Here is a 24,146-nt window from a genome sequence, read left to right as displayed (position 1 = left end):
GAGTAAAAACTGTATGGCCGAAATCCTACGGGGCCAAGATCAGCGACCCAAATTTTTAAAGGCATAGTATTCCTCCTGCTATGAGAAAACGTCTCAGTTCTGCTACAGTCATTTTTCCACATGTATCTTAGCTGCACATTGGACCATGGCACTATATTTTCCGGAATCATCAGCTGATTTTAAAATGCGCAGGCGTCAGGTGTGGTGTATACACATCATCACCGCCGTCCTGGGCTCCTGGCGGCGGGCACACAAACTACGCCACGCTACCCATGAGAAAGCGCCTCCATATGAGCTCAGTGGGTTCATACAATCTTCGATTGTTTAAGTACCATATATCCTTCATTTGTTATGTAAGATACAATTTCTTTATACTCATTTACAGTTTTTCCTTAAAGATGTACATTCACCACCTAAAAACATGACAGTGATCATTACTCAGACAATATAATAATCGCATGTAGACTGTCCCTACACTGAGATGGGCACAACCTTCCAAATCTATTATATTTTGATACAGAAGCCATTTTTTCTCCAGAATTATATGTAGATAAATCAATAAATATCCTATTTTCAGTAACACGAAAATTGTATAGCAGAGGGTAATTCAAGTTGACCCCACTTTTGCATTTTACATTAAGTCATCTGGTGAGCAGTGGCAACTTTTTCCAGTTTGTGGGGGCTCCATTTAAGAAGCAGTAAATATTTTTCAGTGCTATAACACAATAAATAAGCTTTACTTGAAAATTTGTCTTTTTTGTGCACACTGAACTGATTACTACATACTGTATCATACAATGTAGTCAAAAATCAATTCTGGTCTGTCTGGTTCAGCAGACCCATCAACTGCAGGCAACCAATTGCCCCTACAGGGCTGGCCCATGCAATGAATCATTGTTCCCTTGTGGTAGACAGTCCCTCACTGTGGCAAGGCGATGGGAAGAGTGTGTAAGTTTAGGTCCTGGATGGATGTTGTATTTGTTTCTCTCCACCTACTTCACAGGGACACTATAGCAGACTCCACAGCTACCTGTTACTTGGTTATAAGGACCAACCAGTGTTGGTAATGGTTTCTTGGGTAACAGGAAACCATTAAGCTTGTCACTCAGTGTAGAGTCACTTGACAAAGAAGTAGGCAGCACCTACCACTACTGAATAACAGGTAATGATTAACAACAGAATTTGTCATTTTGGGGAGGTGGGTGACGGGATAATAATGCCAGCATGGCTGATGGGTCAGGAGCACCTGGGCCACAAGATGTTTCTTCCGACCCTGCCGGTGGGTCAGGAAATCAGCGGAAGTCAAAACAAATAAACATTTCAAACAAATTATCTCCTTACCAGTAATCATACTTATCACACAGGCTCAGCTTGATCATAACACAAGGCACAAGGATATCAAGCAAAAATATTAATGAACATTATTCAGTATCATCCTTGAATTAACAAATCCGACTCCATGTATTACAAAACAGCTGTCAGCTAACATGACTGAGCCATGCAGTGTATCATACATAACTTCACTGGATGCTGCTAAAATAATAATGTACTGCGATGAGCCAGAAACTGGTGACTCTTTGTTATACAGTAATTACTGCGTGTGTGTCTCCCTTCTGGCAGCTCTCCGGCTACAGCGTGGGCACTGGGCCTGATGACGTGCACACTCACTGTGATAAACACCATGACACTCGCCACACTGTAATATACAATCAAATACATTAGAAAAACCACACACAACAGTGTAAGGTAATAATGTGCAGTTAAGTAAATATTTTTTTTTTTTACCCATCTCTTACACAGTAAACTCTTAATTATCTGGCATAATTCAGCCAAGCCCTATGCTGAATAACGTGAAATGCCGAATACTGCATAGTATCCCCATCGGCTCAATATTTGGCATCAAGCCAGATATTGCATTACTATCAGTCTTGACCCTCTATCCTAAAAACTTTCCCATAAGTAATGATTAAAATTAAGCAAAAAAATACATTAAAGTAATGGTACAATACAGTAATACAGTGCCGGCTGGCTACCATTTACAAGCCAGTCGATACACCTCGACACTGGATATTGCATAGAATGATCAGTTACATCCCGTTTCAGCACCAGATATTGCATAATTTTCCAGATACTGCTTTCGAATCAGCAATGTCGGATATTGTGTTGGGCCGGATATTGCAATGACAGATTATTGAGAGTTTACTGTACATTATTACTGCCAAGTCAGCAAGTTCAAAATATGTGACATTCACTTTTAAACAATTTGCAACGGCTGACTTAACAGACTTGTTCGTTTGCCCACCGCAATAAAAGGCTAAGAATTAAAAATCCTGAGCATCAAATTTCTTCACACTGAGACTCTACTTTGCTTTATTTGTCAGCCGTTGTAACCAAGATCTGTGTTGTCATACTCTTATCTGAATGTGGTAAAATTAAGAGAAAATAGTGGTATAACACTAACCATCAGAGAAAGTACCTGTAACAACCTTTACTCATTGTGATACATGGCTGGGTACCCACAGACAAAATTTGTGTACGTTTGTGTTTCCGGAAGTGAATTCTAATGTTCTAAAGTGTATTCTAGAACACTGACTGGTTGCAAAGTGCAGGAGATGAGCATGAAGTGTACAGGAATATATTGCTATCCATGTGAAAGAACAATGCTGACAAGGATGTGGGGTAAGATGTACCATATACTGTATATATATAGTCAACTGGCACATATCGTGGGTTTGTTAGTCGTGGTTTTCTAATTCATCGTACTTTTCCAGCCAAATTGTGATTGCTTCACACGTCACAGTAACCAATTTAACCAATTTGATAGCTATGGTTGCTGTCCCAAGTAACTCATTTCCAAGAAGTTTTCCAGGTGGCAGCGTTGTTTACTCTAGCTGCGTCCAGAAGCCAGTCATATTCAAGCATGAGCCAATCACAGCATTTCCCACCCACTCCTAGCAGCAAGTGGGTGTGCTAATCCATCCTGTTGTTCCTCCTACTATCACACTCACCTTGTGCTGAGAGGCCATAGTGTGCCTCAAGCCTTGGAACCCCTCCCCCTCACCCTTCCCTGTCCACTTAAGCATTGTCATCAGTCAGAGTCATGTAAGAACCTTACGATATTGTTCATTCCCATTAAATACATGCACTACACACTGTTTTGAAAGGGTTTTAGTGTTTGATGGTGACTGTTCTGGTGTAAGTATGGTGGTAGGGGGCAACTTTGCCATGAGGTTAAACTCACAAGCAATTTTCCCCATAAGTTATGATATTTATAATTCGCAGAATTTCTAAGTCATGGTAAGTATTAAGACTAAAATAACCACAAAGTAACCAAGTTGACTGAATATACATACATATATACAGAGGGCTCGCCTACTGCACGAGCTCAGAGTGCGCGAATTGCATTGTGAAAGAGTGACCAAAAATAGTAACCAAAACCTTGAATGCGCGAGTTTACCTCACAAAACGCGAGGTACAGGCAAGGAATGGCTCAAAAACGCCATTTTCCATTAGTATGCGACTCCTCCCTCGCACAACGCGTCCATCATCACATATCGTGATGTTGATATTCAGAAATTCACAGGCATTCTGCTGCGTAGCCTGGGGTAGGAGGCAGAGCCCTGTGCCAGGCAGAGTCAAGCTGAGCAGCCTAGTGTGATGGAGGGCAGGACAGAGCTGTGTATGTCAAGAATAAGCAAGATCCTTGCTGCCGTAGATAAGCTCAAGGAAGAGGTGAAGGAACAGGAAGTCAGCAACCAACGAACGGATGAGGTTCTCGGTGGTATCGACAAACTCTTTCGTTTCTATACAGACAGGCACAGGCAAGAAATAAACAGGAGAAGACACACTCGTACCAAGTTACACACAGCGGGCTCAAGTTAGTGAAAGTGAGGAACCAGCGACATCGTCTGATCCTGTTCCTGTTGATGATGAAGAGGATGCAATGTCAGATGTGTCAGCATTGGACTTCAAGGGGTTTATGGCCGAAGTGAGTGACTCAGAGGCTCCTGGGGAAGGTGCTCAGGAGGAGTCTGTGGAGGGAAGTGTTGGTGCGGTGGGGGGTGCGGCGCTGTAAGTGTTGCCGCGCCTCAGAACCCCTGTTATTTAAGTCCATCAGGCCTGTTGTCTACTGTTGTTAAGGTGACTGCCCATATTTTTGTTCTATCTATCTATCTATTGCCAGACGCCTCAATCCCGTTTGGGGTGGCCACAAACAAATCGCCTCCAAGTCGCCCTGTCCCCCGCCATTTCACTGCCCTGCTCCCAACTCACACCCCCCTCTCTCATATTTTTGTTACTGTAGCTATATCTGTACTACAATGTCTGAAAAATTTAACCTTTATTATGTCTCTAAGGGCCAAAAAAGGTCCAGGTATGAGGGGGTACTGCCCATATGTTATTTTTCCCATAAGATATTGTATTCTCACTGAGTGAGTTCACACTGCACAAGGACCAAGCCCGCCCAATCTCTCGGACACTGTGCAAGCTCACTGTATGTGTATATATACATATATATATATATATATATATATATATATATATATATATATATATACAGTAGAGTCTCTTTTATCCGAAATTCTTTTAACCGTAATATGCCATTAACCGTAAGTTTTACTAAAACATTCTCATTTTGATTAACCGCAAAAATCTGAAATCTATCCGAAAATTCAAACATGGCGGGCTTGTTTCGTGCCACTAGTGTTAGTTTACAGTTGCCCCGCTAGTCAGTAGAGCGAACTGTCCACTACCTCACCTGCATCCACCACCTAGGAAGATTTGGATGATGTGGGAGATGATGTGAATGATGTGGGAAAAAAAAAAAAAAAAAAAAAAAAAAAAAAATAGAATTAAGACTTTATTTGTTCGAATTGCTTACAGTGAATTACGTAATTGTTTTGGTAAAGGTTTATTTAGGTTTATACGAGTGAAGATTTAAGTTGACAGTTTCTACTACAGTTACAAAAGTGCTGTTACATACGTGGTTACTACAGTGTATTAAGTGTTTTGGTGATGGTTGAGTGGCTTTTGGGGTGCTGGTGGTGGTGGTGGGCTAGACGTCGCCAGAAATGGGTGATGGGCGAGTACAATACTGTTCCCTTGTATCCTGCATATTATTACAGTACTGTATCTGTTATCCGAAAAAATCGATAACACGATACTTTGAAAGTCCCATGATTTTCGGATAAAAGAGACTCCACTGTATATATATATACTGTACACTCAATCCTCGTGAATCGCAGCAATTTGGGTCTGGACCACTGCTGCGATTTACAAATTCTGCGGTTTATAAATAATAACTCTTATGTGAAAGATTAAGTTGGGTCTGGACTTTGGCCAACCACCCCCCACAGCACCCTACCTACACCTATCTAGGCACCATCAAACACAAACATACAAATTTAGGAATATTCAGTGCATGTATTAAATAGAAATAAGCCATGTTAAGGGATCTCACCTTAATCCTATGATGATATTGCTTAAGTGAATGGAGTGGAGTGGTGTTGGGAAGAACTTAGAACCTCTCAGCATGAGGTGGGGGTGCTCTCTCATGCTGTCCTCCCTTCTCCAGCTCCTCTGCCTCCCTCAGGAAGCCCTCAAAGTCTGCCTCAGAGATGACAGATGCTACGTCATCCACGTCCTCAGTGCGTGAAGGGCCAGGCTGTGGTTCAGGTTCAGCTTCTGCCCTTACCTGGGCAAAATAGTGGGTGATGAGTTCCTGATGTTTCTCATTAACTCTGCGATTATGCAATTCCTTGTAAAAATGCACAGCTTTTTCTAGGTAACCAATACTCTCACTACACCTTTCGTCATCACGTTCAATGGATTTCACAATCTCCTTGGCCAAGTCTACGTAAACAAGCAAATCACTGAGCTCCTTCGTAGAAGGCTCGCCACATTCCTGCTCATTCACTTCAGTTAGTTTGCCTTTCCAAGTGCTCATCGTCTTGTATAACAGCTTCCACGACAGCCTCAGCATCATCAACCTTCTCAGTAATCACGTCCATTATGTCACTAGCTGACACTTCACCACCGCCTGGCAGATTCCGAGCCAGTTGAACAACAGCCTGTACGTTGTCCTCTACACTCTGAGTTGGCGCGTTGTCACTCGTGAGGTTAGGAAGGAGAACGCATCAGGCACGTGCAATCGTTGCAACATTAAGCTTGCCCCAAGCCTCTAGTAGTGCATCGACAGAGTCCTTGATGTTAAATTTCCTCCAGAACTGGTACACAGACAACACCTCCCGACTTTCTCCGGGGTCAGGCTCAACATCACCCACCTCTGTCTCACTGTCGCTGCTGTCTGCCATGATCTCTCTCAGCAGCTGCCGCTCCGGTGCATTGTCGATGACAGCTGAGGTAAACTGGTGATAAAATAGCTGGGTGTAAAACAGCTTTGTATTCATTATTATCTCCTGGTCAAGTGGCTGGAGAAGAGAGGTGGTGTTGGGTTGGAGGAACATAACTTTGACGCTGGGGTGACGTGAGGTTAGGGCTTGTGGGTGAGCGGGAACATTGTCCATGAGCAGCAACACTGAACGGCACTTTAACAGGCTTGCAATGAGCCTTCGCATCCTCAACAAATCTGTCAAACCAGTCTACGACAAAGCTTGTAGTAGCCCATGCCTTAGCCTGCTGACGCCAATACACCCCTGACTGATCCATGTCTTCGAGGTTGCAGAAGGCGCGGGGTTTTCTTGTCTTATTAGTTACAAAAGGCTTCATCTTGAATGTTCCCTTGGCATTGGTACAAAAAATGACTGTGTAGCGCCCCTTGTCGAGCTTCCTTCCCCGGGCCTTTCAGTGTTGACGTGGGATGTATGTGGTGCTAGGCAGCTTTTTACACTGGAGTCCAGTCTCGTCCATGTTGAAGACAGTTTCTGCTGTATAACCCCCCTCCTCCATAACTGCCTGGAGGACAGTTGGAAAGTCCTCTGCCATGGCCACGTCAGCAGACGCTCTCTCTCCAGTCGTGGCACGTTCTTAAGGTGCTTCCTTGTCAAAAAGTAAGCCAACCACCCATGGCTAGCATGGAAGAGCTTAAGGGGGGTTGATACGGAGCCGTTGACTTGTCAGTTTGTGAAAACTCTCAGCCTTCTCCCTGATGACTGAGCCGTCGACCGGAATATTCTTCCTTTCCTGCCTCAGGACGAACATCTCCAGACATCTTTCTGTCCAAATTACTGCCTCGTCTCTGCATCGTACCCAGCCATCAATGAGCCCTGTCCCGCAAGCTTTGACGCACTTCTTCACTATCTCCCTGTTTTTGTTGATCGTCCTTATGGTCGACTCGTTCTTCCCAAATTCTTTCACCAGCCTTGAAAACTTCTCTCCCTTCTCAACACGACAAATGAGCTCCAAATGTTGACTGTACGACAACAGCGGCTGCTTCTTGATGCCATACTGCTTAGAGCACTTCATCGGTGGTTAAGGAGGGGCCATGGAAGTTAAGAGGAGGGGGGGGAAAGTGCACAAAAAAAGGCAGGTAGCTCTCATACTCCACGGCGATGGTCTGTAATGTGCGGACTGGGGGGAAGAAGAACAACAACAAGGCGGAATTAGTATGCACACATGCCACTAGGGACGGGTGGTGATTGGTTGTTGGGTCGCAATTTTCAAATTGAATTCCGCGGTTTACGATTCTCCTCGGAAAAGGCCCACTTTGGTGCCTAGGTCCGCGATTTTCGTGACTTAACAACGATTTAAGGGTGCCGGCAGTCTGACAGCCACTTACCCGTGATTTACGAATCCGTAATTTATAAACACGCAATATACGATGACTGAGTATATATATGTATATGTATATATATATATATATATATACAGGCATACCCCAGTTTAACGATCTAATTGGTTAGGTAAAACTCCATCATTAGGCGGGGTATCGTATATCGGGGTACTTTTAACATGTACTTCAGTGTGGATCACTTACTAGCCTTGGGTCTCTCCCCAAACCAAGTCCAAAACTCACCCAGATGAGCCCAAAAACAGGTTTAAAGGCAATCAAAATGGCCTAACAGCTGTCAAGGAAGCTAACCTAAGCCTAACACCTGAACCAACAAATATAATCTGAATATCGTCAAATATAAGTCTGGAAAAAATCAAGCTTAGTAAACTGTACCCCCAAATTGACAATGTTTACCCCACCTGTGGCTAAAACACATTAATTGAAGTGTAAAAGCAGTTTATAAAACAACCTAAACACACAATTTTAGTCTAAAATATCATCAAAATCGGTAAGAAAAATCAAAACCCACTGTTAAACCGGGGTTTGGTGCAATATCTACCCCCATTGTTAAGCTGGGGTATCGCATCTAGGGGTATCGTATATCGAGGTATTACTGTATATATATATATATATACAGTATATATATATATATATATATATATATATAAGGCGCTGAGTTCATTACCGGGCTAAGCGCCAAAAGTAGAAAATGCCAGAAAATGCGTTTAAAGTCTGGCAACTTCAAAACTTTGATATCTCGGTAATTGCTTGTGTTATTTTGATGTGTGTGTTTTTTTAAAAATGTAGCTTATGGTATTTTCTTTATTGCAATAACCTCTGTTTTCCTCTATCTGTCATTAATCATGATGATATCGTGTGAAGAAGTAAAATTTTGTCCCCCACTGCTGGACCAATTGGCCAAGGAAATATTTTTATCCTACTGATAACTACAGAAATACTGTACATCACAAGATGTCAATAATATATTATTGTCGCAGGAGTGTCATACTGTGGATAAAATCAAAGTTCTATGACGTAAGTATTATTATTTTCACAATAATAGCAGCTGAATGGATGGAAACTTTGTGCGTGTTTTTCTCGGAGTTTTTAACCACCAATAAACACGAACCACATCACAAACATCAAGAAAAACATAATAAATTATTATATTGCTGATAATAATATAAAAGCAAGACAGTATTCCATGTATGAGGACATTATTAGAAAACTCCTGTAACCTGAAAAAAAAAAAAAAACTGCCATGAGTACCAATAACTTCACAAACACAATGGCAATCATAATCTATCTATCTAATAGTAATAATGGTTAAAAAATATTATAATAATAATAAAGAGAAAGCAGCAAGTTACTATGCACTACAGCTGCTGGTAAGAGTAGTGTCAGGTGTCAGCTTATTGGCTAGCTGCAGTGCAACAGCTTATTGGCTAGCTGCAGTGCAACCCGACTATCTGATTGGCCAGCTTCAAGGGGGGTAAGAAAAGGGGCTGGGATATAGCCTGGTAATGCTCTCACATTCGCTTCAACACCACGGGGAGTCGACATAAGGAACATAGGAAAGGCTGAACTCATAGGAAAAGCGACCATACAGCTGGCAGAATTCTGGACCCATTTGCCCGCCTTGAGCACTAGAGCACCAGACCAGTTTTTTTGCTGCGTAGCGCAACGGCGCAACACATGTCTACTTAACCAGGATTTTGATCCCTTTGTAGGTTGTTTCTTAGCACTTTTTTACTTCCAACTTATAGAGGGATGGTTTAGCTACTTGTTGGTGCGTGTAGGTGCTTGGTGGCCATTTTGGCGCTTAGCCCGGTAATGAACTCAGTGCATCATATATATATATATATATATATATATATATATACAGAAATCCCTCCACCATCCAATGTAATAGACCAAAGGCATGTCTGGAAAGTGGGTCCGTCTGGATAGTGGGCCCCTGCCTCCTGGACTGGTACTTGTAGACCCTAACCCGGCCTAACTCAGAAAACATAACTCTCCACATAACTCTCTACCGGACATGCATAGCACCTATTTAAGACCCTGTTCACACAAGGGACAGAAAGTATGAAATAAATGAAAAGAAACCAGAGAATGAGGAATTAGAAGTGAGTATGGAAAATTTTTTGGCAGTGTACAGGGTACTTACAAAACGTTCGTGGCCGTTCGTTATGAAGGTTAACCCGCCTCCTCTAAGGCTCTGGCAGTGGTGAAAATGCTCCTGAAGCACGTACAGTAATCCAGTGTTGTGCTGCACTTTATCCTTTGCACTATGAGTTATAATTGTTTAACACTGCACATTCAGTTCTTGATTGCATCATGCCAGTTTCAACCGCCATTTTACTCTCTGTACTTAATCTTTGCACTCTGAATTTTAATTTCATAACACTGCACAACACTGTACATTCCCATGTGGTCTAGTGGTGAGGTATTCAGTTTATTCACTGTTTATTCACAAAAATGAGCACATGCAGCATCCATTGAATGAGTGTCTAGTCAGGACGGTAGTTAGGTGTTAACTGGGGAGGGATGGGGGACCCAGAGAGGCAAGCAGCAAGCATAGAAACAGGTTTTTAGTGCTGCGCGCCAATTTCAAAGTACGGTTGAAAAAATTGTCGATCCCCCCCCCCCCCCGTTTCTTGGCCATTTTTGGGTTTAAAAGGCCCGAGCCCAAAATGTCCGGTAAGTGAGGAGTCCGGATAGTGGGTGTTCGGATAGTACTGGGATTACTGTATATATCTATCTATCTATCTATTGCCAGATGCCTCAATCCCGTTTGGGGTGGCCACAAACAAATCGCCTCCAAGTCGCCCAGTCCCCCGCCATTTCACTGCCCTCCTCCCAACTCACACCCCCCTCTCTCATATACCTCTCCACCCCATCCCTCCATCTCATCCTCGGCCTCCCCCTCCCTCTTCCCCCCTCCACCTCACTCACATACACTCTCTTCGTCAGTCTTTCACTGTATATATACAGTATATATATATATATATATCTATCTATCTATCTATCTATTGCCAGACGCCTCAATCCCGTTTGGGGTGGCCATAAACAAATCGCCTCCACGTCACCCTGTCCCCCGCCATTTCACTGCCCTGCTCCCAACTCACACCCCCCTCTCTCATATACCTCTCTGCCCCATCCCTCCATCTCATCCTCGGCCTCCCCCTCCCTCTTCCCCCCTCCACCTCACTCACATACACTCTCTTCATCAGTCTCTCACCTTCCATCCTCTCCACATGGCCAAACCACCTCAGTGTGTTCCTCATAACACTTCCTATCACATCCACATCCACAACACAACGCTCCTTTATATCCTCATTCGTCAGCCTGTCTCTCCATGTGACTCCACAGGCTCCTCTTAAATAACTCATTTCCACTGCTCTTACTCTTGACTTGTGTCCTTCCAACAACATGCAAGCTTCACTTCCATACGTTAGAGTTGGTATCACAATACTGTCATGTAGGAACTTTTTCACTTCCATGCTCACTTCCCTGTTTCTTATCACTGTTTTCAAAGAACCAGCAATCCTTCTTCCCTGCTGTACCCTTTCAAGCACTTCACCCTCCAAATCTCCATCCTTACTCATCATACTCCCCAAGTACTTAAACGTACTCACATTTTCCAATTCCTCACCATCCAACCTTGCTGTACATTCACTGACTTCACCTCTCTCAAAGACCATCACTTTACTCTTCCCTACATTCACCTTTAGATTCCGTTTCTTACACACTCTCACAAACTCATCCACCAAGCCTTGCAGCTCCCCTTCGTCTTCACTTAACAACACAGTATCATCTGCAAACAACAGAACAGGTAGTTTCCAAACACTATCCTCTCTCACCAGGGCCACTCCAACATCCACTACCCTACCTTGTACCTCTTTTATTACTGCATCCATGTACAGATTGAACAACCATGGAGACATGACACATCCCTGTTTCAACCCAACTTTCAAAGAGAAAAATTCACTTAGTTCACCATCCACACGCACTGCAGCCTTCGCACCATCGTACATACTCTTCACAGCATTCAACAGCTTCCCATCTACTCCATATATTCTAAATACTTTCCACAATCCCTGTCTATCCACCCTGTCATATGCTTTCTCCAAATCCATGAAAGCCGCATACAACTTCCTTTCCCTTCTCTAGAAACTTTTCCACTAAAGATCTAAAAATGAATATCTGATCTATACAACCTCTACCCTTCCTAAAGCCTCCCTGTTCTTCTCCAACTAACTCCTCCGTTCTTTCTCTAACTCTGTCAATAAGTATCCTACCATACACTTTTCCTATTATACTAAGAAGACAAATGCCCCTATGATTACCACACACTTCTTTTTCCCCTTTTCCTTTGTACAAGGGAATACTTATACCTGACTTCCAATCCTCCGGGACTCTACCTTCCTCCCAGGCCAATCTGCGCACCTTCCACATCCATTCTACTGCTATACAGTAAAAGTCCAATTCTTCGGCATCCAATTCCCCGGCAAATCTGACATTTCGGCAGTTTTGAGAAATAGTCCCATTTACGAAAATCTCTGATCGTTTGGGAGATTTTCCGATTTTTTTGGTCAGTCTTGAAATTCTCCATGAGGCTTGCCAGCTAGCTACCCGCCTTAGTGAGTGAGATAGTGGAAGTGATGGAACGAGTCTACCACTACCATGAAGCTCAGAGGCTAGCTCTTTTTCCCATAGCATAAAGAGAGGACAATCATGTAGTGAGTCTAGCATGGGAAAGAGACTCCAATCAACCCCTTCTATTGTACATATGTAAATAAGGAACCTACTATAAGTTTAGGTAAGTGCATGTGAACTTGTAGGCCTACTGTACCATTACATTTATATACAGTATGTTCACTAATTTCTTTATTTTTCATATTCATGTATAGTACTGTATTCATTACAGTATTGTACAGTATCAAACAGTATACAGTACTCTCTCCAAACACATTTGTGATGATATGAGTAGTGATGATAGTGTTCACCGAAACATATAAGGTACTGAGTGGGTAGGGTTTTTGATAATTCGGCAATTTTGATTTTTCGGCACTTGCCTGGTCCCATAGATGCCGAAAAATCGGACTTCTACTGTATATATATACTGTATATACAGTCGGTGCAATGGAAGTCTGGACCCTCTAATTCATACCATATATTTGGTAGGGTCCAAGAAATATTGTTGAAAAATTCCTATAGTCTGTGGATTTTTTTCTGGTGGCTTCTAGCAACTTTATAGGCTTACCACCACATGCTGTGAGATTATTAGCTCAGTGCCTGCCTGACTTTGGATGGGAAAGCACTTCAGATTTTCTTGTCCTGCCTGGCACTTGTTAATTTTAAAGCTCTCGTTTTCACACCCTCCTCTGCCTTAGTGAATCATTGGAGATGGGTCCCAGGCCATTAACTGATGTAGAAAAAGCCTGATTTTTAACTATGAGAGAGGAAAATGTAAAAGTTAAGGATACTTGTATTCGAACTGGGCGAGGAAAATCTACCATTATGGCACTCCTTGCTGCTGCCCGCCACCTGCCAAAAAACACAATTCCCCAACATAAAGACAGGCTAGGACCTAAAAGGAAGACATCACCAACTACAGACAGGTTATTGAAGCAAGCTGTGATAAAAGACCCACGTCTGACTCCTAGACAACTGAAAGATATGTACCCAGAATTGCTGAAAGATGTGTCTGAAAGAACCATACAGCATCGACTTCAGAAAGACTTCAAGATCCCCAGCCGTACTGCTGCACTGAAGCCTCTCCTTAACTTTTACATTTTCCTCTCTCATAGTTAAAATTTGGGCTTTTCCTACATCAGTTAGTGGCTTGGGACCCATCTCCAATGATTCACTAATGCAGAGAAGGGTGTGAAAACGAGAGCTTTGAAATTAACAAGGGCCAGGCAGGACAAGAAAATCTGACGTGCTCTCCCACCCAAAGTCAGGCAGGCACTGAGCTAATAATCTCACAGCATGTGGTGGTAAGCCTGTAAAGTTGCAAGAAGCCACCAAAAAAAAATCCACTGACTACAGGAATTTCCCTACAATATTTCTTGGACCCTACCAAATATATGGTGCGAATTAGAGGGTCCAGACTTCCATTGCGCCGACTGTATATATATATATATATATATATATGTATGTATACAGTTATCCCTCAACATCTGCGGGGGTTAGGTAACAGAGACACCCGTGAATGTAAAAAATCCGCGGATATATGCTGCCCCCCATTTAAAAGCACCTCTGGACCCCCTATTTCCTTATATATCTATCTATCTATCTACCTATTGCCAGACACCTGAATCCCGTTTGGGGTGGCCACAAACAAATCACCTCCAAGTCACCCTGTTTCCCGCCATTTCACTACCCTGCTCCCAACTCACACCCCCCTCTCTCATATACCTCTCCACCCCATCCCTCCATCTCATCCTCAGCCTCCCCCTCCCTCTTCCCCCCTCCACCTCACTCACATACACTCTCTTCGTCAGTCTTTCACCCTCCATCCTCTCCACATGGCCAAACCACCTCAGTGTGTTCCTCATAACGCTTCCTATCACATCCCCATCCACACCACAACGCCCCTTTATATCCTCATTCGTCAGCCTGTCTCTCCATGTGACTCCACAGGCTCCTCTTAAATAACTCATTTCCACTGCTCTCACTCTTGACTCGTGTCCTTCCAACAACGTCCAAGCTTCACTTCCGTACGTTAGAGTTGGTATCACAATACTGTACTGTCATGTAGTAACTTTTTCACTTCCATGCTCACTTCCCTGTTTCTTATCACTGCTTTCAAAGAACCAGCAACCTTTCTTCCCTGCTGTACCCTTTCATGCACTTCACCCTCCAAACCTCCATCCTTACTCATCACACTAGCACGATCTTGCGTTGGCGCATACACACACACACACAGAGTCAATTGAGGCAGACGTGCGACATCGGAGCTACGTACCGAACCAACACGGCCAGTGGCATTACCTAAATTAGTATCTTTGTATGAGTCAAACTCTGTACCAGGTTAGACTAAATGATTTTTCATTATTAAAAGAAAAAAAAATAATAGGTTTAAACACGACTTGTTCAAACAGAAAAGAGAACCAAGACGAAAGAATGTGCTCAGTCATCTGAGGTTTGTTTAGACTACAGCTGCATGAGGAATGTAAGTACATACTCTGTACTTTTAGTATTGAAAAATGGATACATACTTTAGTAATGCAAATTTGGAAAAGAAAAGGGATAAAGGTAGAAAGCAAAATGATGATTTCTACCAAGAACTGGTTGAAGTGGAGACTCACAATAGACTGGTTGAACGTGTACACAAACTAGAAATGGCTTTCAAAAATGAAATTGATGAAATAAAGAAGCAGATGCACTTACAAAAGGAAGAAATAGAAAAACTAGGAAGGGGAGCCAACAAGAAAGACACAACCATCTGTGAACTAACAGTGGAACTGAGTACACTTAGGAAGAAAATGAGTGAAATGGCAAGTACAGTAGTCAATCACGAGAGTGTTATGGAAGAGTTCAAAAATGACAAAGAGACAATTAGGCAAGTAAGCAATCTTATAGACCAGAGCAGTGATACTGAGGAGAAGATAACACAGGTGAATGAAGCTGTGCAAAGCTACAAAAATGATGTGGAAACCACGTATGCTGAAATGGTGAAAGTAAAGAAAGACTTAGAAACAAGGGTGGAGGAAAAAAGCATTAAACAGGAAGTGAAAAGAATAATCCAAAACAATCCAAAGTTAGTCAGAGATTCAGTAGATATAAACAAATCTATAGTAATCACTGGTATAGAAGAGGAAGAAGTAAAAAACAAGATCACAAGAGACAAAACGGAGATGGCAAATGTAATGAACTTACTGAAAGAAGTATCAGAGGAAATCTGTAGTAAAGACATAGAGGAACACAAAAGGTTAGGGAAATATGAGAAAAGCAGGACAAGACCTCTAAAGGTGACTTTCCAGAGTGTAAACACTGTGGAAGAGATACTAAAAAATGCAAAGAATCTTATGGAAAAAGAGGAGTTCAAAAACATATGGATAAAAAGATGCCTAACACAAGAGGAACTGGAATTACAGAAAGAGAAAAGGGAGGAAGCAAAAACAAAAAATGAGGGAAGATAAGAAGAGGAAAAGAAGAATTTTTTTTTACAAAGTACAGTAATAGGATTGCAGGTACGAAAGTGGTACACAAACAGGATGGAATAAAAAGGAGGAAGGTAGTAAAACCATGTCATGACAAGTATATAAACAAGATGATAAAGTTGATGTACTCAAATGTGGATGGAATGGTATCTAAATTACTAGAGATGAATGATTATGTCAGAGAAAATGAACCACAAATAATATGCCTAACTGAAACAAAATTAACACCACGGATATCCAATGACACACTAAACTTAGAGGAATACAATATATGGAGAAGAGACAGAAATTTAAAAAAAGGAGGAGGAATTATAATATCAACTAAGAAAAATCTAAAAGTCAATGAAATAAAACTAGATATACCATTACAAGTAGAACTGATTGCAGTAGAGATCAAAACATCTGAAGGGAAAGTAATTGTAGCCAATTTGTACATGCCACCCAGATCAAACACATGGGAAAGAGATGAATATGAGGACCTGGCAGAGAGTACAATTCAGAGTTTAAGATCATTACTACATAAAATGGAAGAGAAATCGGAAAGAATTATACTAACTGGGGATTTTCATACAAATATAAATTGGAATACTCTAGATATAATTAGCCAAGAAAGCTGTTGGGACCAAAAGCTCCTGGATCTCGTGCAGGAGTTTTTCCTAACGCAACATGTGAGGGAAACCACCAGAAAAAGAGGACTTGATGTACCTTCAGTGCTAGATCTAATATTTACTAGGCAAGAAAATGATACTGACAGTTTAATATATCACCCTCCACTCAGCAAAAGCGATCATGCAGTACTAAATTATAACTTCAGGATAGCATATGACATAGTTAACAGCAATGACAGTTACAAAAAGAGCCTAAACTATAAAAAGGGAAATTATCAAGACCTAAAGAAGTATTTCTTAGAAGTTGATTGGGAAAATGAGCTTAGAGGACAAGATTTAAATGCTGTATATAAAAAACTCTGTAAATTTTATGAAATAGGAGTTCAGAAGTACATCCCACAGCACAAAGAAGCAGATAAGAAAATACAGAAATGGTTCAATACAGAATGTAAAAAATCAAAAGAAAGAAGAGATTTGTTGTGGAATAGATACAGAAGACACAATAGTGAAAGGGCGTATAATAATTACAAACAGGCAAGAAACAATTATACAAGAATAAGGAGGGAAGCCCAAAAACAGTTTGAGGAGGATATAATAAATAAAAGTAGTGATCAACCAAAGCTGTTTTACAGCTACATCAGAAGCAAAACCAAAGTAAAAGATATAATACAATCCATTACGGACGAGGGAATCACTTATACACAAGAGAAAGATATTTGTGAAGCACTAAATAAGAATTTCCAATTAGTTTTTACAGAAGAAAAAAATTTTGAGAGGGACTATGTGGAACATGCATGTCCACACATACTACCAGAAATACAAATAGCAGAAAAAGTAATACAGGAGGAGTTAAGTAGATTAGACAGAGGAAAAGCAAGTGGTCCTGATGAAATTTCATGTTGGGTACTACGAGAATGTGCAGAGGAGTTAAGTAAACCATTATTTTTAATTTTCAAGAAATCCTTGAGTCAAGGGAAACTACCTGATATTTGGAAGAAAGCAAATGTTGTCCCCTTATTCAAGAAAGGAAATAGACAAAATCCACTCAACTACCGACCAGTATCACTGACCAGTGTTGTAAGCAAGGTATTAGAAAAGCTTATAAGAAAAGCTTGGGTAAATCATCTAGAAGAGCACAGTATGATAAGAGAAAGACAGTTTGGTTTCAGAAAAGGAAAATCATATGTTACTAATCTGTTGAGCTACTATGACAGAGTAACAAACACAATACAGGAAAGGGAAGGATGGGTGGACAGTATCTATTTAGATTTCAAGAAAGCTTTTGACACAGTACCACACCAAAGACTTTTATGGAAACTGTACCATCATGGAGGAATTCGAGGCAAACTGTTTTGTTGGATGCAAGACTTTCTCATAAAAAGAGAAATGAGAACAGTATTAAGAGGAAACTACTCATCATGGAAAGAAGTGATTAGTGGAGTACCACAGGGTTCAGTGCTGGCACCAATCATGTTTTTAGTGTATATAAATGATATAAACAGTAACACTGGAAATGAGAGCTATCTGAATATGTTTGCATATGATGCAAAAATACAAAGGAAAATTACTAACACAGGCTCTTGTAAAGAGCTACAAGAAGAATTAAATAAACTTCATGAATGGAGTAATACATGGTAAATGGAATTCAATGTGGACAAGTGTCATGTAATCAAGTTTGGTAAAAGTGGAAAAAGACCTGATTGGGATTATAAGTTAGGAAATAAAACCCTATACACATCAGAAAGAGAGAAAGACCTAGGTTTGATTATCAATAACAGACTATCTCCGGCTGACCACATCAGCGAGAAGGTACGGAACATGTATACACTGCTTGCAAATATGAGAACAGCATTCACATACATAAATGAAGATATGCTAAGAAGGATAATAACATCATTCATTAGACCAACCCTGGAATATGCATCAGTAGTCTGGAGTCCTCATCTCAAAAAACACATAGACAAGATTGAAAAAGTTCAAAGGGCCGCTACAAGATGGATACCAAGCTTAAGGGACCTAAGTTACGAAGAAAGACAAAATAAACTGAATCTACCAACACTACAGGAGAGAAGGAAAAGAGGTGACATGATTATGCTATATAAGTGCATATCAGGGAAGGAGACAATAGACATAAATGATTACTTAACATATGGAGAAGCATCAGCAAGAGGACACTGCAAAAAACTACATAAGGAGAGGTGATAAAGATGTAAGGAAATTCAGTTTCCCAAACAGAGCAATTGATCAATGGAATGCACTACCGAATGAAATAGTGTGTGCCAAAACAATTTACAAATTTAAGGATATGTACGATAAATATGGTTTAAGACACAGGACAGTACGAGCTTGACTCATTCCTGTAAAGATACAATTAGGTAAGAACAATTAGGTAAGAACACACAATCGCCCACATTTGTATTCCAACTTTCAACTTTACCCACAGAATCCTTGACCCAACTGATCCATACTGTCTTATGCTCTTCTTCCATCTTTTAATCACAACTATACATTCTCCTTCCTTTGCCCTCTGATTCTCACCTACTCCTGCACATATACCCCATCCATACTCCCATTCTCTCACACTTTCTCCTCACCATTTTGTTTCAGTTATTCCACACACATCCACTTTCGCACCCTCAAGCACCTGGACAATCTCTCTCTCTTTCACCTCATCATTCGCTCCCCTTACATTCCACGTTCCGATAACCATGTCCTTCGTCCAGTCCTTCGTCGTCATCGTGTGGTCAGTCCTTGTCCGAGGCTTATTGTTTGTTTTTTTAGTTAGTTGTTTTCCGGGGAGGGGCACTAACCCTCCGCCAACCCTTGTAGTCGCCTTTTACAACAAGCAGGGATACTGGGGGAGTATTCTTGAAAAAAAAAAAACCTACCCCCATGCCAATAAAATTTATAATTCACTCCTGCATCCCAATTTGGATCCAACTCAAAATTTAATCAACTCCTCCTTGACCCAGCAACTACCTATATACCAGATATCACTCAAATTCAGTAACAATTTTATTCTTTATATTTTGTACAAAACAGACACAGGTGAATACCTAACCTCAATCGAACTTTGCTGGCAGAGGTAAAAACACTTTAGCACACTAAACAACAAACCCATCTTCAAAGCTACAGGACCCTTTACAAAATTTAGCATTATAATTATTGCACATAAACACAACATTCCATAAAACAACAAAAGACTACAACTCAAACCTTACACAGGAGAATGCTCACTTTAAAAAACAATGCGATTCCTTTAAACAAAGCTCCTCTCTCTCACACACACATGACACCACCACAAAGGTCCAGAAATTAAACAATGATGCTGACAATAAAATTAGCACAAACAAAACAGAAAACTGGAAAACCTTTGTAGAAACACTCACCTGCTCCACACACCCCTCTCAGCTCTATAAAACATGTGACAGTGCAGTCAACCATCTCAAATTTGAACTCCTTGGGTAAACATTCACTGTGCTTTACAATCATTCAAATTTTAGAAAAGCGGACTCTAGTATGAATGCAAATAAGGGATGCTGTTTTGCTTCAATCCCAAATGCAATCAGTTTTCCCTATGGGAAGATTCCATAGGGGCAGTTGCTTATTTGCAGACAAGGGGTCTGCTGGGACAGGCAGTCCAGGGATGAGCAAAAACACCACCACCAACACTTACACCTTAAAAGTACTGTTTACTTACAGTGTATGTATTACCAAGCTGAAATGGATATATAATATCCTTATCAGTGCAAAGTTCACAGATGAATCCTCTGGGTGAGCAAACTTCACATGACAAAACATGTTCACGACCAAAGGTAACGGCCTGCCTCAGTTGTGGCACTAGTCTTCCTTCAGCTACAAGCCTTAAGTCCTGTAAAATCAAGAAACCATCATTACTAGATATGAGAATGCTCGAAGTATTCATATAGAATAATTCAATTATAATGAACTTCAGAACTCAGTCAAAAAATACTGAATTGTATCTTTTACAAAGGCTTCAACATGTGTGTCAGGGAAAGCATGTGAAGACTGCCCGGCATGAAAGGACTGATCTTGCTGGTGAGTCTCTCAAGTGTGTGGAAGAGTTTTGCTACTTGGGAGACATGTTATGTGCTGGAGGTGGGGCTGGTGTTAGCTCTGTGGCTAGAATGAGAAGTGGTTGGAAGAAGGTCAGGGAGCTCTTGCCTCTCCTGACATTAACAGGACTCTCCTTCCATGCTATGGGATCTTTGTATGTGGCATGTGTTAGGAGTGTAATGCTGAATGGTAATGAGACTTGGGCAGCAATGTAAGAGGATATTCGTAGGCTCAAACAAACAGAAATGACAATGCTTAGGTGGATGTGCAGTGCCTCCTTGAATGCGAGGCCATGGGGGGCTAGGTTTATGATGGTAGAGTTGAGAGGAAGGATAGGACTGGAATGTATTGGTGTTGTGATGAGGAGGGGTAGATTCAGATTGTTTGGGCATATGGAGAGGATGGGAAATAACAACTGGGTACAGCAAGTGAGAAGTGTGAATGCCGAGGGTAGGGCTGAATAAGGCAGACCAAAAAAGACCTGGGACATGGTCATACACCGCGACCTCTGGGATAAGGGACTGAACTGGGAGGCTGCCACAGATCGAGCGGTATGGAAAGCTGCAATTAGGAGGCAAAGGCAGACAAATGCAAACATGTAAGTGCTATTATAAATGAAAAGAAATGAACATTAAAAACTATGTTGGAAAATATGAAAATAGCAAAACAGACTATGAATTAACTTAAGTCTTATAACAACGAGTAAAAGAAAGCTATGTCACAGCCTGGCAGCCTAGCTGGTACTGTATATCAATACAGTAAATCGTTCATAACTCGAAATACATGGGGTTCTAGAGTATTTCAACTTACCAAATTTTCTGACTAAACAGAAATGATTGCAAAAAAAATATGCTATCCCCCATAACAGTTGCAAATTATATGTGATTACTTATTTATTAACACTTATAAATCAACTGAATGAACAATAAACACAATTAGGTGCATGTCACAGTTTAAGCTAGGAGAGGAGGTTGCATAGGTGGAGGGGGTACATAATTGTATATAAGTTTTGCACTTACATCACTTTACAATCAAATACACTAAAATTAACACTTGGAATATCTATCTATCTATCTATTGCCAGACGCCTCAATCCCATTCGGGGTGGCCACAAACAAATCGCCTCCATGTCACCCTGTCCCCCACAATTTCACTGCCCTGCTCCCAACTCACACCCCCCTGTCTCATATACCTCTCCACCCCATCCCTCCATCTCATCCTCGGCATCCCCTTCCCTCTCCCCCCCTCCACCTCACTCACATATATTCACTTCGTCAGTCTTTCACCCTCCATCCTCTCCACATGGCCAAACCACCTCAGTGTATTCCTCCTAACGCTTCCTATCAAATCCACATCCACACCACAACACTCCTTTATATCCTCATTTGTCAGCCTGTCTCTCCATGTGACTCCACAGGCCCCTCTTAAATAACTCATTTTCACTGCTCTCAGTCTTGACTTGTGCCCTTCCAACAACATCCAAGCTTCACTTCCATATGTTAGAGTTGGTATCACAATACTGTCATGTAGGAACTTTTTCATTTCCTTGCTCACTTCCCTATTTCTTATCAATGCTTTCAAGGAACCAGCAACCTTTCTTCCCTGCTGTACCCTTTCAAGCACTTCATCCTCCAAACCTCCATCCTTACTCATCACACTCCCCAAGTACTTAAATGTACTCACATTTTCCAATTCCTCACCATCCAACCTCGCTGTACATTCACTGACTTCACATCTCTCAAAGACCATCACTTTACTCTTCCCTACATTCACCTTTAGATTCCATTTCTTACACACTCTCCCAAACTCATCCACCAAGCCTTGCAGCTCTCCTTCGTCTTCACTCAACAACACAGTATCGTCTGCAAACAACAGTACAGGGAGTTTCCAAACACTACCCTCTCTCACCAGGGCCACTCCAACATCCACTACCCTACCTTATACCTCTTTTATTACTGCATCCATGTACAGATTGAACAACCATGGAGACATGACACATCCCTGTTTCAACCCAACTTTCAAAGAGAAAAATTCACTTAGTTCACCATCCACACGCACTGCAGCCTTAGCACCATCATACATACTCTTCACAGCATTCAACAACTTCCATTTACTCCATATATTCTTAATACTTTCCACAATCCTTGTCTATCCACCCTGTCATATGCTTTCTCCAAATCCATGAAAGCCACATACAACTTCTTTCCCTTCTCTAGAAACTTTTCCACTAATGATCTAAGAATGAATATCTGATCTACACAAACTCCTCCCTTCCTAAAACCTCCTTGTTTTTCTCCAACTAATTTCTCTGTTATTTCCCTAACTCTGTCAATTAGTATCCTACCATACACTTTCCTATTATACTAAGAAGACAAATGCCCCTATGATTACCACACACTTCTTTTTCCCCTTTTCCTTTGTACAAGGGAATAATTATACCTGACTTCCAATCCTTCGGAACTCTACATTCCTCCCAGGCCAATCTGCGCCCCTTCCAGATCCATTCTACTACTATCTCTCCCCCATGCTTCAACATTTCACCACACACTCCATCAATTCCTAGGGCTTTCCCCAATTTAACTTTCTTCATTGCTTCCACAACTTCTGTCCTACTGATTTCTTCCTGTCTTCTCACGTCCCTCCTTCTCCCAGCCATTCCCCAGCCACTTATACTCGCATCACTTCCATCCTCTATGTTCAACAATTCCTTAAAGTGTTCTTTCCATCTGCTCACTTTTTCTCCCTTCTCCACTAGTAATCTACCATTTTTATCTTTCACTCCCCTGCTAACTTCACTTCCACCCTGTATTACTCTCATTACCTCTTTCCAGAACATTTTCTTACAGTCCCTCCACTTTACACTCAAATTACTTCCTAATTCCTAATCCACTCTCTTCTTACTCTCTCTTACTAATCTTTTCACCTCTCTCTTTCTTTCTACATATAACTCTCTCTTCCGCCTCTTAACTTCTTCCATGCCCCTATTTCTCATCCATTCATTGTATGCTTTCTTCTTTTGTGCCACAGCCTGTCTCACCTCTTCATTCCACCACGCTGTTCCTTGCACCCCCCTCCGTCTTCTCTTCCTCCCACACACCACATCACATGCTGCACATATTTCTTCTGTGAATATCCTGCACACACCTTCCATGTCCCCCATCTGCTCCAATTCATATTTGCCCAATCGTTCCTCCACTTCTCTCTTATATTCTGCCTTTTTCTCATCCTCTTGTTACCTTTCCACTCTCCTTGCAAATACTCCTTCTTCCCGTCTTTCCATTCTTCTATATATATGGAATATAATAAACTAAAATGTAGCATTTGGAAAATAATAAACTAAAATGTAGCATTTGGAATGTAAGAAACTAAGATATAACCTTTTGAATAAACACTTAGCCACACCTCGGTCAGAGTTCGACTTATCGGAAATTTTGCCTTCTGCAGGGTCGACTTATTGAGGTTTTACTGCATACCATATAACAGAAAATATGAATATCACATATCTGGTGGCAACATTTATTAGTAATATCAACATATGATGAAAAATTATTCCGGCAATAT

General features: G+C 41.3%; 1 protein-coding gene across 1 annotated transcript in view; it reads right to left on the bottom strand.

Annotated features, from left to right (window-relative positions):
* Positions 1 to 1,165: 1,165 nt before the first annotated feature.
* Plekhm1 (Pleckstrin homology and RUN domain containing M1) overlaps positions 1,166 to 24,146 on the bottom strand; it is a 218,215-nt gene continuing 195,234 nt past the window's right edge. The window contains exons 9-10 of the mRNA XM_080275296.1: positions 20,209 to 20,379; positions 1,166 to 1,696 (exon numbers count right to left, since the gene is read on the bottom strand). Of these exons, the coding sequence (XP_080131422.1) occupies positions 1,592 to 1,696; positions 20,209 to 20,379 (276 nt within the window). The 3' untranslated portion in view covers positions 1,166 to 1,591. The remainder of the gene's footprint in view (positions 1,697 to 20,208; positions 20,380 to 24,146) is intronic.

Source organism: Coenobita brevimanus, chromosome 61 (assembly GCF_032717465.1).
Source record: "Coenobita brevimanus isolate Jiangsu-jjx chromosome 61, ASM3271746v2, whole genome shotgun sequence".
Lineage (NCBI taxonomy): Eukaryota > Metazoa > Arthropoda > Malacostraca > Decapoda > Coenobitidae > Coenobita > Coenobita brevimanus.
Note: the sequence above shows the minus strand (reverse complement) of the source record. Positions and strands in the feature narration are given on the sequence as shown.